This window comes from Talpa occidentalis, unplaced genomic scaffold (assembly GCF_014898055.3).
Source record: "Talpa occidentalis isolate TD23 unplaced genomic scaffold, MPIMG_talOcc4v2.1 talOcc4.7, whole genome shotgun sequence".
Classification (NCBI taxonomy): domain Eukaryota; kingdom Metazoa; phylum Chordata; class Mammalia; order Eulipotyphla; family Talpidae; genus Talpa; species Talpa occidentalis.
Window position 1 is genome coordinate 105,542,577 of NW_023605083.1, and position 14,470 is coordinate 105,557,046.

At 36.6% G+C, this 14,470-nt stretch overlaps 1 protein-coding gene across 4 annotated transcripts in view; it reads left to right on the forward strand.

Moving 5' to 3' along the window:
• The window catches only part of AP2B1 (adaptor related protein complex 2 subunit beta 1), a 102,656-nt gene that overhangs the window by 58,014 nt on the left and 30,172 nt on the right, over positions 1–14,470 (forward strand). For 3 of the 4 annotated variants that reach the window (XM_037494107.2, XM_037494108.2, XM_037494109.2), the window contains 4 exons: positions 5,206–5,247; positions 6,088–6,234; positions 10,279–10,424; positions 12,882–13,011. In XM_037494107.2, the coding sequence (XP_037350004.1) occupies positions 5,206–5,247; positions 6,088–6,234; positions 10,279–10,424; positions 12,882–13,011 (465 nt within the window). The remainder of the gene's footprint in view (positions 1–5,205; positions 5,248–6,087; positions 6,235–10,278; positions 10,425–12,881; positions 13,012–14,470) is intronic. The other variant, XM_037494110.2, reaches the window with a different exon arrangement.

Genomic DNA, 14,470 nt, shown 5'->3' on the forward strand with positions numbered 1-14,470 from the left:
CTTATTATAAGCTCTGTGACCTCAAGCATTCCTTAGTCTTCCTTCAATTAAATCAACTCTAAAAAGCATCAAATAAAAGAGAAAATAACTCTAGACAGAAACAAAAAATGTCTGAGTTTAAGATCTACCCCTCTAATTTAGAGAATGTCTTCAGATTCTCAGCACTTTTCTCCACAGTTTTAGATTTTGGACTGGTCAGATGTACCTCAAAGGGGCTAACCTAGATCAGTCATTGTGATTTTTTTTTTTTGGTCTGCTAAATGGCTCAGTTGATATTATAAAATATTTTTGTTCTTTCTTGGAGTCAGACAGACTTGTTCTTTTATAGGACTTAAGTCTTGCGATCTCTATTTCTGCTACTGAATTGCCGTTGAATGAGACTATTTCCTTTTGACATCTCTTTGACATAGAGCTCTATGTAGAGCACGTGTAACCACATTGAAATTCCTTTAGCCACTAAGTTTTCATAAGTCACCTTGAAATCACTGTTTCCCAGCCAGTTACTGGATTAACATTACAGTGACATAATGTAGTTGAACATGAACTGAGTCCCTTTCAGCACTATTTCAGTCACGGTAAAGTGGCCAGTCTTTGACAGTGACCAAGTGTTAGTATTAATCAGTGCCACTTAATGGATGCAGCTACTGTGGTGTAGATTGGGGGGCTGAGAACCTATACCATTAGACGAAAATTTGGATTTCAGTATCACCACAGACCTTCATAAAATTCTATCAGTTTTTGGCATTTGGAATACTCTTTTCATGAAATTTGCACCTCTCCTTACTTTGCTTTCCAGTATTTGCTCATTTAGTTTGCCTATAGTTGACATTATTTCCTTCATTAAGAACAGGACAACAGGACAACCAAGTAAGGCAATACTGGAGATGATGGAAAGCAGACAATTCCAAGAGACACTTAAAACACAGTATCTAGACTCCTAAAATTGATGTTAAAACCATTCTTACTACTATTTCACCTATCTCTTTTTATTACTAGCTCACACAGATAAAATATATCACTGATTTTTTTCTTTTTTCCTTTTTAGATGTATTTTACATGATTCTTCCCTTTTGTACAATGCACTCTTTCTCCTTTCAGGCATAGTCCCCGCAAAATTCCCATCACCAATTCACCTGTGCACCAATCACCATAGTCCCTTGTGTAAGAACAGATTCCTTCCCCTGTTTTGATCCCTTTCTCTCCCCCACCCCCTGCAGTGTGTCTCTGACTAATAGTTGCCTGTTAATTTTGGTTTTTTATTATAATTATTTCTTTTTCTTGGTCCCTTATTTGGTTTCCCTACATTCTCCCTGTAAGTGAAACCATCTGATACTTTTCCTTCTGGCTTATTTCACTGAGCATAATCCCTTCTAGCTCCATCCATGTTGCTGCAAATGGCATTACTTTATCTTTTTTGATTGTTGAATAGTATTCCATTGTGTATCTATACCACATCTTTTTGATCCAGTCATCTATTTTGGGGCATTTGGGTTGTTCCCATGTCTTGCCTATTGTAAGTAGTGCTGCAGTAAACATAGGGGTGCAGGTATCCTTTTGAATTAATGTTTTTGTGTCCTTGGGTAGATTCCTAGCATCACTGATTTTTTTATAAGTCCTTTAGACTGATTTTGTATCCTATCTGATATGTATGAGCTCATAGTATTACCTAATAAGATGTATCTTGTCAGGCTTCAGATAATACCAGAAACTGAATTGAAATGATTAGTGGCTAGTTCTGTTAATATGACAACTTTCCTAGCTTTTGTTCAGCTTTCTAACTTGCTTTTTTTTCTTCCTTGGTTTGTCACTGTAGATAGGTGAGGACACTCACTTGGTAATTAACTCCCTTGATGACATTTTCCTGTTAGTCACTCATGCCCATCACTGTGCTATTACCTTTGTCATATTTTCAGAGGGAAGATGCTGATCTTTCTTAGAATCTTTTTCAGTCAAGAAGAAAGGTACTGAATAAAGTCTAAATAATTTTGCTGGTTAGAAAGCATATATGAGATTGTCTTTTCCCTTTGTGCTCAGGACATAGCACAGTTAGATGACCCTTTATATTTCTGGCAATGTGTCTCTAACTCCCTTTGGATCCTATTTCCAAGAGAATAGTTCTTGACTCTGAGTCGCATGTGATATACTGAGCATAAACAAAGGAGTTATCAGAATTGTCCTTCAATTTGATCTGTAATTTTGAATAAAATTGACAAAGTATCGTGGGTGGTGGGGAGCACAATCTGATCTTTTATAGCTAAGTTAATGTTTATTTAATACTCAAAGATAATGAATGAATGAAATCTAAGAGAATGAGTGCTATAAATGGGTTTATTTTCTCGGGAAATAACACTACCAGTGAGTGCCTTTTCTCAGTGCCTTTTTTTCACTTTAACATATTTGATAAAATTGCTGTTTATCTCCTGGTGTGTTTTTTCTTTCTTATCATTGACTGCCAACCAGATCCATAAAGAATTCATCTCTTTCAAGCTTGGATTGTAAACCTGGTCATAGGGAGGAAAATGGTTGAGCAGAGAAGAGATAAGACCATCAAGAAGCCATAAAAACAGATCAAAACATCAAGACAGATGAGACGTTTTGCATCCTTCCCTACCTTGGAAAGGGTTTTTCTTTCTACTTACGTTCTAGCTTCCTTTTTATTCATGCATTAGCTCCAAAATCACTTCTGAATAGATGAATCTTGTATGATTCCAAATACTAGTTAGTTTTCAAAGGCAGTGGTTTTCAACCTTGTCTGTACATTAGAATCACTTGAGGAATTTTTTAAAATTCTGATGCTCAGGCTGTACCCCAGAACAACTAAATCACTATCTCTGGGGGTGAGATCAGGCATCAGTATTTTTTAAGGTAACACCCCGCACACACAAACTATACACATAGATGGTTGATTGCATTGTGTAGGTATGGAACACAATTTAAAGTAATTACTCTTAGAAAGTTTGTGCTTAGTATAAGAAACCTCTAGGTTTTTTTTTTTTTTTTTAAAGATTTATTTATTTATTCAAGCACTGGGTACAGTCAGAAGCACAGGAGGGTGAGAGAATTCACTAGAGCCCGAGCAGGGAGCAGAACAGGCAGAAGTACCAAAGAACACCGCTGAGGGGAACAGCGGGCGGCAGGAAAGGTCTGCGTGCCATGTGGGACCCTCGTCCAGCCACTGGGGATCGACCCGGTGCTGCAGAGGCTGTGGGCGGCTTCGCAACCCAGCACTCAACTGCTGCGCCACTGGGGAGGCCCAAAACCTCTAGGTTTTTATGAAAGAGAAATTAGAACTAAAGATGCCCCCCATAGTCAGCCTGCCTTTGCAATCTTATTTTCTTTATTGACTTTTTTAAAAAATACATATCTATCCTGTTACCCAGTTGAATTAGACTCATTCTTCTTGATGTTTCCTTTAGCCTTTGTTTATGCTATTTGAGAAATAATTCTTTCCCCATTTTGCTTTTTTTAATCTCACACACCACCCCTTTGAATCTTCTTTTTATTATCTTTTAAAAGGAGGCTTTTTCCTTCAGAACTTTCCCTCTCTGCTCTAGTATATTCTGTGTGGTTTTATGTTCATGTTTCATTTCTCATACTAGTTCGCAAAGCCTAGCTCTTATTCATCTGTGTATTCCCCCTATTGCCTCATATTTTTGCATTCCCCATCATGTCTTATATCTAGTTTATATTATTACATAAAAGTTTCAATAAAAAGGAATTTTATGCTTTTCAGGTGTCATGCTGCAGATGTGTGCTATTCTAGAATCAGGAAGAAAACAGTTGTGTAATATTTTTTAATTTGCTTTCATCATTTCCAATTATTTAAATTTTTGGTTGTAATTGCATTTTTTGTTTGTTTACCAATGTGATTTTCATCCATGTCCAACCAGGAGGGAGAGAGGGTTGGAAATGTTCACTCTGCAATTTGGAGTGCTCTGTTGTAGTGCAGAGCATGCTTATTAATGCCGGTTGTGAAGCACCTACCAGGGTTACTTTTTGTTATAGTGGAAACAGAATTTAAGCATAGGTTTCACTCACAATTTTTCAATATAGATTATTTTTTAAATTTTATCAACCTGTTTTTATATCTGTTTTATGTGTTTGTTCATTCAGAAGATAAATAAAACATCTTACCCAAACCCTAAGGCCAAAACAGTTTTGATACAATTACAGCACAAAGATCTGACTAGATGGTAAAGGAAACTGTTTTGTGGAAGGCACTTGGTGATTCAAAAGGGAATTTTAGATACTCAGTGAGAATTAGGGGGGAAGCAAATATAGAACTATAACAAACAAAACAAAACAACACAGGTGGTTTTTGCTATATATACAGCACCATTGGTTGTGTGTATGTGCATTTTATGTTTCTTCATACCAGCTGTTTTCATCCTAAGTTCTTCTTGAATGCTTTTATTATGGAAAATTGACTTCAGAGTGAAATATATGAGCCCTTAAGAAAAAAAGGCCAGATTAAGATTATGTGAATTATTTTCCTAAGTAAGTTAGTAATTCACACAGCTGAGTTAGTCTAATTCCCCAATAGTTAGCACCATTTAAAATGATCTGCACTGAATAAATAACAGCACTTCTTAGTAATACAGACAATAAGAAATTTGAAGCATTGCATGCCTTTCTACTTCTTCCCCAGATAGGATAGCCTCCTATCTCAGATGTTTTCTTTCTTAAGAAAGTTCTAAACTCTAAAAATCATTTTATTCCACTTAAAATTTTTAAAGTTTGAAATTGTTAATGCAGTACTAGTTCGATCTTACCTCAGTGGGGCAGCAGGAAGCACATGGTAGTTTTTCTCTGCTTTCCCTCCCCGGACCCCTCCCCCAAGTTTCTTTTTACATTAAAAAAAAAAAAGCATGACTGCTTGGAGATAGAGTTTCTTGGACTACGCAAGTGCTTCAAAGCCTGTATAGGTTTTATACAGAAAAGATTGGATCTGAAACATCCCTGAGATGTCCCAGCTCCATCTTCTTTCCAAATTTTCTCAAAACTCCCACACACCATCACTGTTGCTGCTCAGTACCCCTAGGATATTTCTTTGCAATCTAGAATTTCTTTAGGCTTTGGGAGACAATTTGAATGGCATGTATTCCCAACAACTTCATAGAGCAATTTATAGATTCTATATGGGCATCTAGTACTTAGTTAAATGAACTCTACCTCTCTCTCCTCTCTCTCCTTTCTCTCTTTCAGCTTGGCAGTGACCTTGGCGGGGGCATTGGAGGAAGTCCGGCAGTAAGTGCCATCCATTTTTTTCATCATGGGATGGGCTGCCCCATTTGATGCCTTCCCTGCGCACACATTCTCAGACCATCCACTGCTGCTATCTAACACTGTACACCAAAACCTCTATTGCAGTATATGAAGTATAGAAAGTAGCATAGGGTTACTTAGAATCTTTGGGGTCATAAACACCACATGTGGTGTAGGGACATCTTTAGGGACTGGTGCTCTGGTGTCTACAGAGATCTTTGTCTTCCTGACATTATAGAGGTAAAGGAAATGGAACCTCCCATCTTGACTAGAGAATGCTCTTTCTCTGGTATCATGTAGAAAGAACTTGAGAGAGTCAGTTGAACTTAGATTGAGACTCTCCTTGTAAGTGAGTTAGTTGGCGGGGGGGTGGGTTATGAATGTCCATCTCCCCCAGGAGAGTTACCTACTAGATATTTATGCCTAAGTAGGAGAGTAAGACTTGCCTGGACCCAAATGGAAATGGAACTTCCTTCTTTCTACAAAAACAAAACTCCCCCTTCATTAGGATACCTGTAGGCCTTTTGCACAGAATCATGGAAGCTAAAATTGGAAACAAACAGAAAAAAATTGGATCACTGTTTTCCTGATCCTATTGTTTATTCTCTTGATAGAACTTCTAAAGAATGTGTATCTTATTAATGTTGAAAAATAGCAATGACAATTGAAAGGACAAAGAATATACTAATGCACCTTCAGTGGCTATTGTAATTATGGTGTGTTCTTATTGATTTATCAATACTATTAAAATATATGGCAGCATTTTGAGGACTATTAATCTCTTCTCCCTGATTTCCCCTCCTCCTCCTTTCTCCCCCACAGGTGGGACAGTCCTTCATCCCATCATCAGTGCCTGCAACATTTGCTCCTTCACCTACTCCTGCTGTCGTCAGTAGTGGTCTGAATGACCTATTTGAACTCTCCACAGGGATAGGCATGGCACCTGGTGGATATGTGGCTCCTAAGGCTGTAAGTAAAGCAACACTTTTTTGTGGACCCAAATTACTTAGCCTCTATCATTCCTGTTACTTCCACTGATAATAAATCCAAGTTGGGCCCTTATTTGGAGAACTTAAGAAGAAGATAAAAGGTGACGTCAAATTTAGCTATAGGAAGCGCCATAGCATCCCCCTTAACCATTTTTGTAATTAGACTTAAAAGTGAAAATACTAAATATTTTGAGTTGTATTCTCATGTTTAGAAATATTGTCTAATTTTATCAACACTACAGTCAGTCTAGTGTAATTCTGATAGAGTTCTGATTTAGGTTTGCGTGATTGGTATACTAGTCTCAGCCTTGTTTGATGTCATGCTCAAATTGAAATCTGAAAGGAGAAACTCATTGTAAATGAGTAGAGAATAGTGCTATTCAGGATAGTCTAGGCTTATAATCTTGCTTTTTGAAGGACATCATACTTGGTTACTTCCTGAATTTTATGCCTGACTCCTTGTTGGGGGGGATCCCTATGACAGAGGTAGACTAGTTGTCGCGACTTTGTATGCAAAGCTGTTGTATAGGGTAACAAAAAATTAGATTTAAAACTTAGCCGTGATGTTTTGGCACAACTCAGTAGCTTTTCTGTAAGATTATTATGTTGGATATTATTGGATGCTATATTGGGTATTATTTATCTATATTATATGTATTATAATATATATATTTATTACCAAGCCCCCACAGACTTTAAATTATTGATCAAAAAATTTAATGTACTTTTTTACTAGCATTAAAGTAATACATGCAAATTATAAATTTAAATAGAAATACAAGATGAAAAAGTAAGTCTTCCTCTATCCCTACTATTAACTTTCAGAAAAGATCATGCATATACTCATATATATGTATCCTTTAAAAATGCTATGTCAGTGAATATACTGTTTTCCATCTTGTTTTTTCTCTATCAGACTTTTTTAGTTCTTTTCTATAATTTTTTTGGAGGCCACATTGGTTTGTAACATCGTATATAGAGATATAGGATCACACTCTTTAGGGTATATTTCCATGTCATATCCATCACCAAGGGATCCACAGTCCTCCACCTTAGTCCATTGCACCCCCTCCCAACTTTGCTCTGCCCTTTATCCCTCCCACTCAGGTAAACTCTGTTCTACAGTCATATTGCTAGAGTTTGTCATTGGTTTGGTTTTGTCTCACCCTTTCTTTTGTTTCTCTGTGTTCCACATATAAGCAAAAGCAGCCAGTACTTTGTCTTTCCGCTTCTGATTTATTTCCTTTAGCATTATCCCCTCCACTTCTAGCCATGCTGTTGCAAATGGCAAATCTGCCTTTTTTATAGCTGAACAGTATTCCACTGTGTGTGTGCTAATGTTAATTTAAAAATTAAATATACTACTGAACTATGCCAGGAAATTTGTGTGCTCTTTTGACCACTTACAACACCACAAATTCCTAATCCACTTGTCTGTCTTTGAGCACTTAGGTTGTTGCCATAACTTGGCTATTATAAATAGTGCTACAGTAAACATTGGAGTACATATATCCCTTCAAATTTTTGCTTACTATGGGTAGATGTCTAAGAGTGGAATTGCAGAATCATATGGTATATCTATTTTTAATATTTTAAGAAACCACCATACTGATTCCCGTAGGGGCTGGACTAGTCTGCATTCATACCAATACTGTGAATCCACATCCTTGCCAAAATTTACTTCTCCGTCCTTTTTGATATGGGCCATCCTCACAGGTGTGAGTTGTCTACCACGTTTTTTTGAAAAATGGCCATATCCACAACTTATTTAGCCATTCTCCTGTTAGTAGACATTTTGCTTACTCTTTTGATCCTCCTCCCCCACCCCCCAATATTTTCTTGTTGTTATGAGGTACAGTAAACAACACTTGTGTGTGTATATATGCTAACATATTTTTACAAGGTATTTATAGGATAAAAATGCAATTTGTTTTATCATTAAACATTTTTAAATTAACATTATCAGTGTTATCCTCCCTCCGAATGATGACATCAGATTACATTCCTAACACCAGAATATGAGTTTCAGATAACTTAATTCTTCTTCTATTTGTATAGACTTTTTGAATTTTTGACCCTCTCATAGATGAAAGATAGTATCTTGTCTTTGAGTTCATTTCCTTTCTTCCTTTCTCATTTTTTTCTTCAGTGTGGTTGAGATCCCAGGTTATTTTACCACCCTTTGGTTCTTTGGTATTATGTTACAGGCTCTTTAGTATTCTGTCTTAAGTGGTCAGAATAGTACACAAATTTCCAGATTTTTTTTTAATATATTTATGAAATATTTATTTATTTATTAATACAAGCACTGGGTATAGTCAGAAGCGCGGGAGGGTGAGAGAACTCACCAAAGCCAGAGCGGGGAGCAGAACAGGCAGAGGGACCGAAGTACACTGCTGAGGGTAGCAGCGGGCGGCAGGAGAGGTCTGCGCGCCATGCAGGACCCTCCTCCGGTGGCCGGGGAGCAGCCGGGGATCGAACCGGCACTGTAGAGGTTGTGGGCAGCTTCGCAACCCAGCGCTCAACCACTGCGCCACCGGGGAGGCCCCAGATTTTTTTTTTTTTAACCTGGAGTATCACAAATTCTAGAACCAAGGATAGGTAATACATGAATTATATTTAGAGAGAATAGGCATTCAGATTATTTAAGCAATATATTAGTTTTTACTATTTCAAGAAACTACAGCAGAGGCTATTAGTTATGGTAGTAGTAACTAGTACTGGTTTTGGTAATGAGAAAAAAAAAATGTTTAAATTCCATCACACATCACAATCAGAGTAAATTTTAAGACCCAAATGTAAAAAATGTGCCTATAACATGTATTGGAAGAAACATAAATAACAACTCTAATTTCTAGGAACGAGGAAACCTAATCTAACCATCTCTTAGAATTCAAAAGCAATAAAAATTATTGATAAATCTGACTAGAAGTAAAATGTATTGCTTATCAAAACAGCTCAAGAAAAATTATTTAAAAAGAAACAAAACACCAAAGAAAGTAAAAGGACAAATGGCACATATCTCAGAGGGCTGATACACCTGATACATGAAGAGCTCCTAAAATACTTCAAAACCACAATAACACAATGTAGAATACCAGCAGAGGAAATGAGCAGTTGATAGAATAAGAAATGATAGCAGCCTTCAAACATCTGCAAAAATGCTTAACTTCACTCAAAATACAAAAATACAAACTAAAGACTACACTGAGATGCCTCTAGTTGTTTTATCAGTTCTAAAAAATCCAGAATGTTAACAGTATATTTATTAGGAAAGAGGATCTCTCACACATTCCTGATGAGAATATAAAATGGTACATTCCCTACTTGGGAATGGTAAAATTTAGCAAGATTACATACATCATTTTGTCCTTTATCCCTGTAGCACCACTCATTTCAAAACTACATTGACAAAGATATGAAATGGCATGTGTAAAGGTTAATCATTGAGGCACACAAGCTAAAGATTGAAAACAAAGCAATGCCATTTCATAGAGGACTGATTGAATAAACTGTGACATAACTACCCAGTAGAATAGTAGGCAGGTATAAAAAGAAATTTTTTAAAAATCATCAAAGATTATAAACATACTATTTTTACTAGTAGATTCAGTTATATTCCTTTAAGGCTATACCAGTCTACTAAGAAAAAACTACATTATAGACATTAGAGTTTCTCTCTTCCTCAATATATATGTGAGTTTGATAGTTATACTCAAAAGCAATAAAATGACAAAATAGAACACAAGTGGAGGAGAAGTCAGGGTTACCTATAGACTGTTTTTTTTTTTTCCTGTGGTTAGTTGCTTGGTTGGTTGGTTTTTAAATAATTGAGAATGATCTTAAAGTTCAGAAACTATGACATTATCCTAAGCCCTTTTGCATCTGACTTGATATTTATGGTATAAAAATCTCCATAATTGCCTAAGGAAGTGAAATATTCATTTCATCTTTCTTTATTCAAAAACAAATAGCATCGAGATAAATCCTGTCTGGTTTCATTGGACTTTATACTGTGTTTCAGGTCTGGCTGCCTGCAGTAAAGGCTAAAGGCTTGGAGATTTCAGGAACATTTACTCACCGCCAAGGACACATATATATGGAAATGAACTTCACCAACAAAGCTCTGCAGCACATGACAGACTTCGCAATTCAGTTTAACAAGAATAGGTAAGAAATCTTGATTCTGAAACAACGTTGTATCTGTGTCCAACAAGAGAATATCCCATTTAACAATGCGTAAAAACTCATGTTGACAGATTCTGAATGTAAAGTGAACCCTGGCGCCTGCATGTCTATTCAGGTGCCAGCTTCAACTATGAAGGCCCTAGGGAATTTTTTTTGAAACTCATTCATGTAAAATGAGGAAACCAAAACTTATTTATTGCCTTCTTAAAGAGTTCTAGGACTAGAATATTTTTACTAAAACAGTAAAGCAGTTTTTCTAAAAGCTTTCAATTGAAATCCACTTATTCAACAAATAAATTGTTCAGCATGTGTGTGGCAGTCATTTCTAAGTATTGAAATAATGAACCAAACAAATGTGTGTCCAAACTTAACATTTGAGGGGTGGGAGGGTAGGACATGGGGGATACAAATGTACTTTGATGTAAAATATGGAAAGTAGTATATCTGCATGGTCATAAAAGTACAAGATTTTCACACTTGCTTCTAACAAAATAGTAATTGGATTTCTAAAGCGAATTTAATAAAACTTGCCAATGGCAGTAGAAATCACGTTAGAGAATAGAAAGTCTGTGTTTCTGGCAAAAACAGTTATATATCCCCAGCCACTCTGAGGGGAACTAATCACTTTACTGGCCAAATGCTATTGGGTTATAATCTGTTATAATAAAGGCAGTCTGCATAGTCTACTTTCACACTTTCATTTCTTTTTTGTCTTTTTTTGTTTTAAGTAGCATGATACTTAGAAATGTTTATATTTTATTCTGATAATTATACTTACTCCTTTATAAAATTCCCTCAGACCCTATTTTCTATAGAGAGTCTGTTGATTTCCTACTGTATTTTCTCCCCTCCCCATTTTATTGCCAAAAGTACTTTCTTAAGATTTACTTTTGTACTCTAAATTTTAGTTTGTTTAACCTTCAAATTCTTGATTTGTTCTTGGTCTCCAGCTATGACACATGAGTCTGGGAAATTACTCTATTTACTACGCACTTGTTCCCTTTCCTCTCATTTTTCTAAAGTGTGTTATTTCTTCATTTTACTTTATTACTATCTTTGTTTTGTCTTGAATTTGTGCTTACTGCAGTCCTTTTATTTAAGTTTCCACTGTCATTTTTTTGGGGTGTCTTTTAGTAGGTTCCTCAAAAAGGACTTATTTGAACAACAATCCTTGAATTCTTACATGATCAAAACTGTGACCTTTATAGTTGGCGATTATTGACTCAAATGCTTTAAGCATTTTACTCCAGTATCTTTCATCACTAAATGTTCTTGTGAAAAAGTCAGCTGCCAGCCTGATTCTCCCCCATACAAGTGGGATGTCCGGCTGCCCGAAGCTTTGAAGTCCAGTGATTTTATTTAGGATATTCCCCGATATTCCCATGTACCATTCTTGGTCATGGTTTCTTAGACTAAGAAGTGCCGTTTCACAATGTACACTGAAGTTTTTTATTTCAGGAAAGTTTTCAGGGCTTATATGTTGAAATATTCGCATTGTTCCGGGGGTTAGATTTTCTTCTTTGGAAAATTATGACCCTTCTTTGATATGTATATAAATGTACATATACATACAAACAATTTTTCTAAATTTTTTAATCTATAATATTACAACATATATCATGATTTTTTTACCCATAACCATGACCCTATTAAACCAGAAACTGGGCCTTCCCTGGTGGTGCAGGTGGTTGAGCGCCACTCTGTGAAGCTGTCCACAGCCTCTGCAGCGCCAGTTCAATCCTGGCTGGCTGGCAAGGGTCCCACATGGTGTGGCAGACCTCTCCTGTCTCACTCGCTGCTCCCCTCAGTAGTGTGTTTTGTCAGTCTGCCTGTTCTGTTCCCCGCTGTGTCTCTGGTGAATCCTCTCACCCTCCCGCGAATCTGGCCTGTACCCCAGTTCTTGTATAAATAAATAAATAAATAAATCTTAAAAAAAATTTAAAAAAATAAACCAGAAACTTGTTCAATATAATAAAATTATCTTAATGTCATTAAACATCCAATCAGTGCATTTTCGCAATTGTCTGATGATTTTGTACAGTTTGTTTTGTCTGAACAGGGTCCTATTAAGGTCCCCATGTATTACAGTTGTTTGATGAATATCTTACATCTCTTTTAAACTGTGCATTCCTCCTCATTCCCTCTCTTTTTTCCTTGAAATTTATCTGCAGAAGAAATTGGTGAGCTAAAGGAAAATCTATTAAAAAAAGATACGGGTTAAATCTGTCCCTCTAGTCGCATGATAAACATTAGAAACGTTCAGAATCAGAGCACTAGTCAAAGCATTCATGCTTAGGAATGTTTTCTCCTTTCTCAAATCCATCTAATAGAGAAGAAATTATCTTATAACCATTGTTAAAGCAAATTAGAATTTGGCCAAAATGTGGCTAAATCCTGGTTCCTGATTAACATCCGGTATTTCTTCATCCTCTCTCCTAGCTTTGGTGTCATCCCCAGCACTCCTTTGGCCATCCATACCCCACTGATGCCAAACCAGAGCATTGATGTCTCCCTGCCTCTCAATACCTTGGGCCCTGTCATGAAGATGGAACCTCTGAATAACTTGCAGGTTAGGGTTTATTTCAGTCAGACTACAAGTGGGTATCTTGGCGATTTTTATTTCATTTATATGTAAAATAACCCTCTCTCTTCCTAATACTGGATTTGGTCATGGAGTAGACTTTGAAAATAGCTCTGTGAAGGACTTTTATTTTTTATTTAAGGAAAAAAACAAGTCACGTGGAAGCATAGAAAATTATCATTTTACTCAATATTTAGAAACTTTTAAAGACCTTTTTTTACAAACTATTTTCCAAAGACTTTCATCATGAATTTGTCATTTATATAAAGATAAATTTCAGTAGAGATTTAGTTGATGTTATCTTTGAACACAATTATAAATAGTTAGGATATCTGGTTTTAAATACCCCTATTAATACTTATCTATGATAAGTGTAGCAGCATCTTAGAAAAACTAAGAATAATTTTATCAAGTCTATAAGAGGCTCTTTAAAATACAATATTTTTTAGGATACTTAAGGTAGTAGCTTAGAGTTTCATTTACTTTTTATTTTTTTTTTTTAAAGATTTATTTATTTATGCATACAAGAGCTGGGTACAGGCCAGAGATGAGGGGCAGTGAGAGAATCCATCAGAGACAGAGTGGGGAACAGAACAGGAAGATTGGCCAAAATATACTGCTGCCGAGGGGAGCAGTGAGTGAGACAGGAGGGGTCTGCCTGCCTTGTGGATTTCTCCCTGGCCAGCCGGGGATTGAACTCATGCTGCAGAGGCTTCAGATTGCTTCATAGTGTGGTGCTTAACCCCTTGCGCCACCAGGGAGGCCCTTCATTTACTTTTTATATGTTTCTAATTTCTCTTTGAAATTAAGCCTTCTGGGGTTCAGGCAACATGAAGTCAGAGTAGTAAGTTTGCAAGCTAAAGCTGTAGCAGCCCTAGAGGCATATTAATATAGATACAAGCTCTAGAAGTTGGATATTTTAATGCTTTCATTAAACATAAATGACCTTGGGCCAAACCTGAAATGGGAAGCTAGAAATAATCCCTGAATAAAGCTGAGACCTAGGAAGGGCAGCTCCCTAGAAAAGCATCTTCACTATCTCAGGCAATTGATGAGAAAGTTTTATCTCTGACCAGGATTCTTTTTGTTTTTTTTTTTTTTTAAAGATTCATTTTATTTATGCACATAAAACCTGGGATGTAGGCCAGAGGTGCAGGGGTTGAGAGGATTCACCAGAGACAGGCAGATCTACTGAAATACACTGCAGTAGCAGGCGAGACAGGAGAAGTCTGCTGTGCTATGTGGGTTAGCTTCCTGGCTGGGGCTCAAACTCATGCCACAGAGGCTGGTGATAGCTTGATAGTTCTGAGATGTTAACCCCTGCACCAACAGGGAGGCCCTCACCAGGATTCTTGGTGAGAAATCCAACACCCAATATATGTACCATATTTGGCTATATAGTCTAAATTTATACTAGCCTTTGTAGGTGCCAGATTTATTGCCAAAC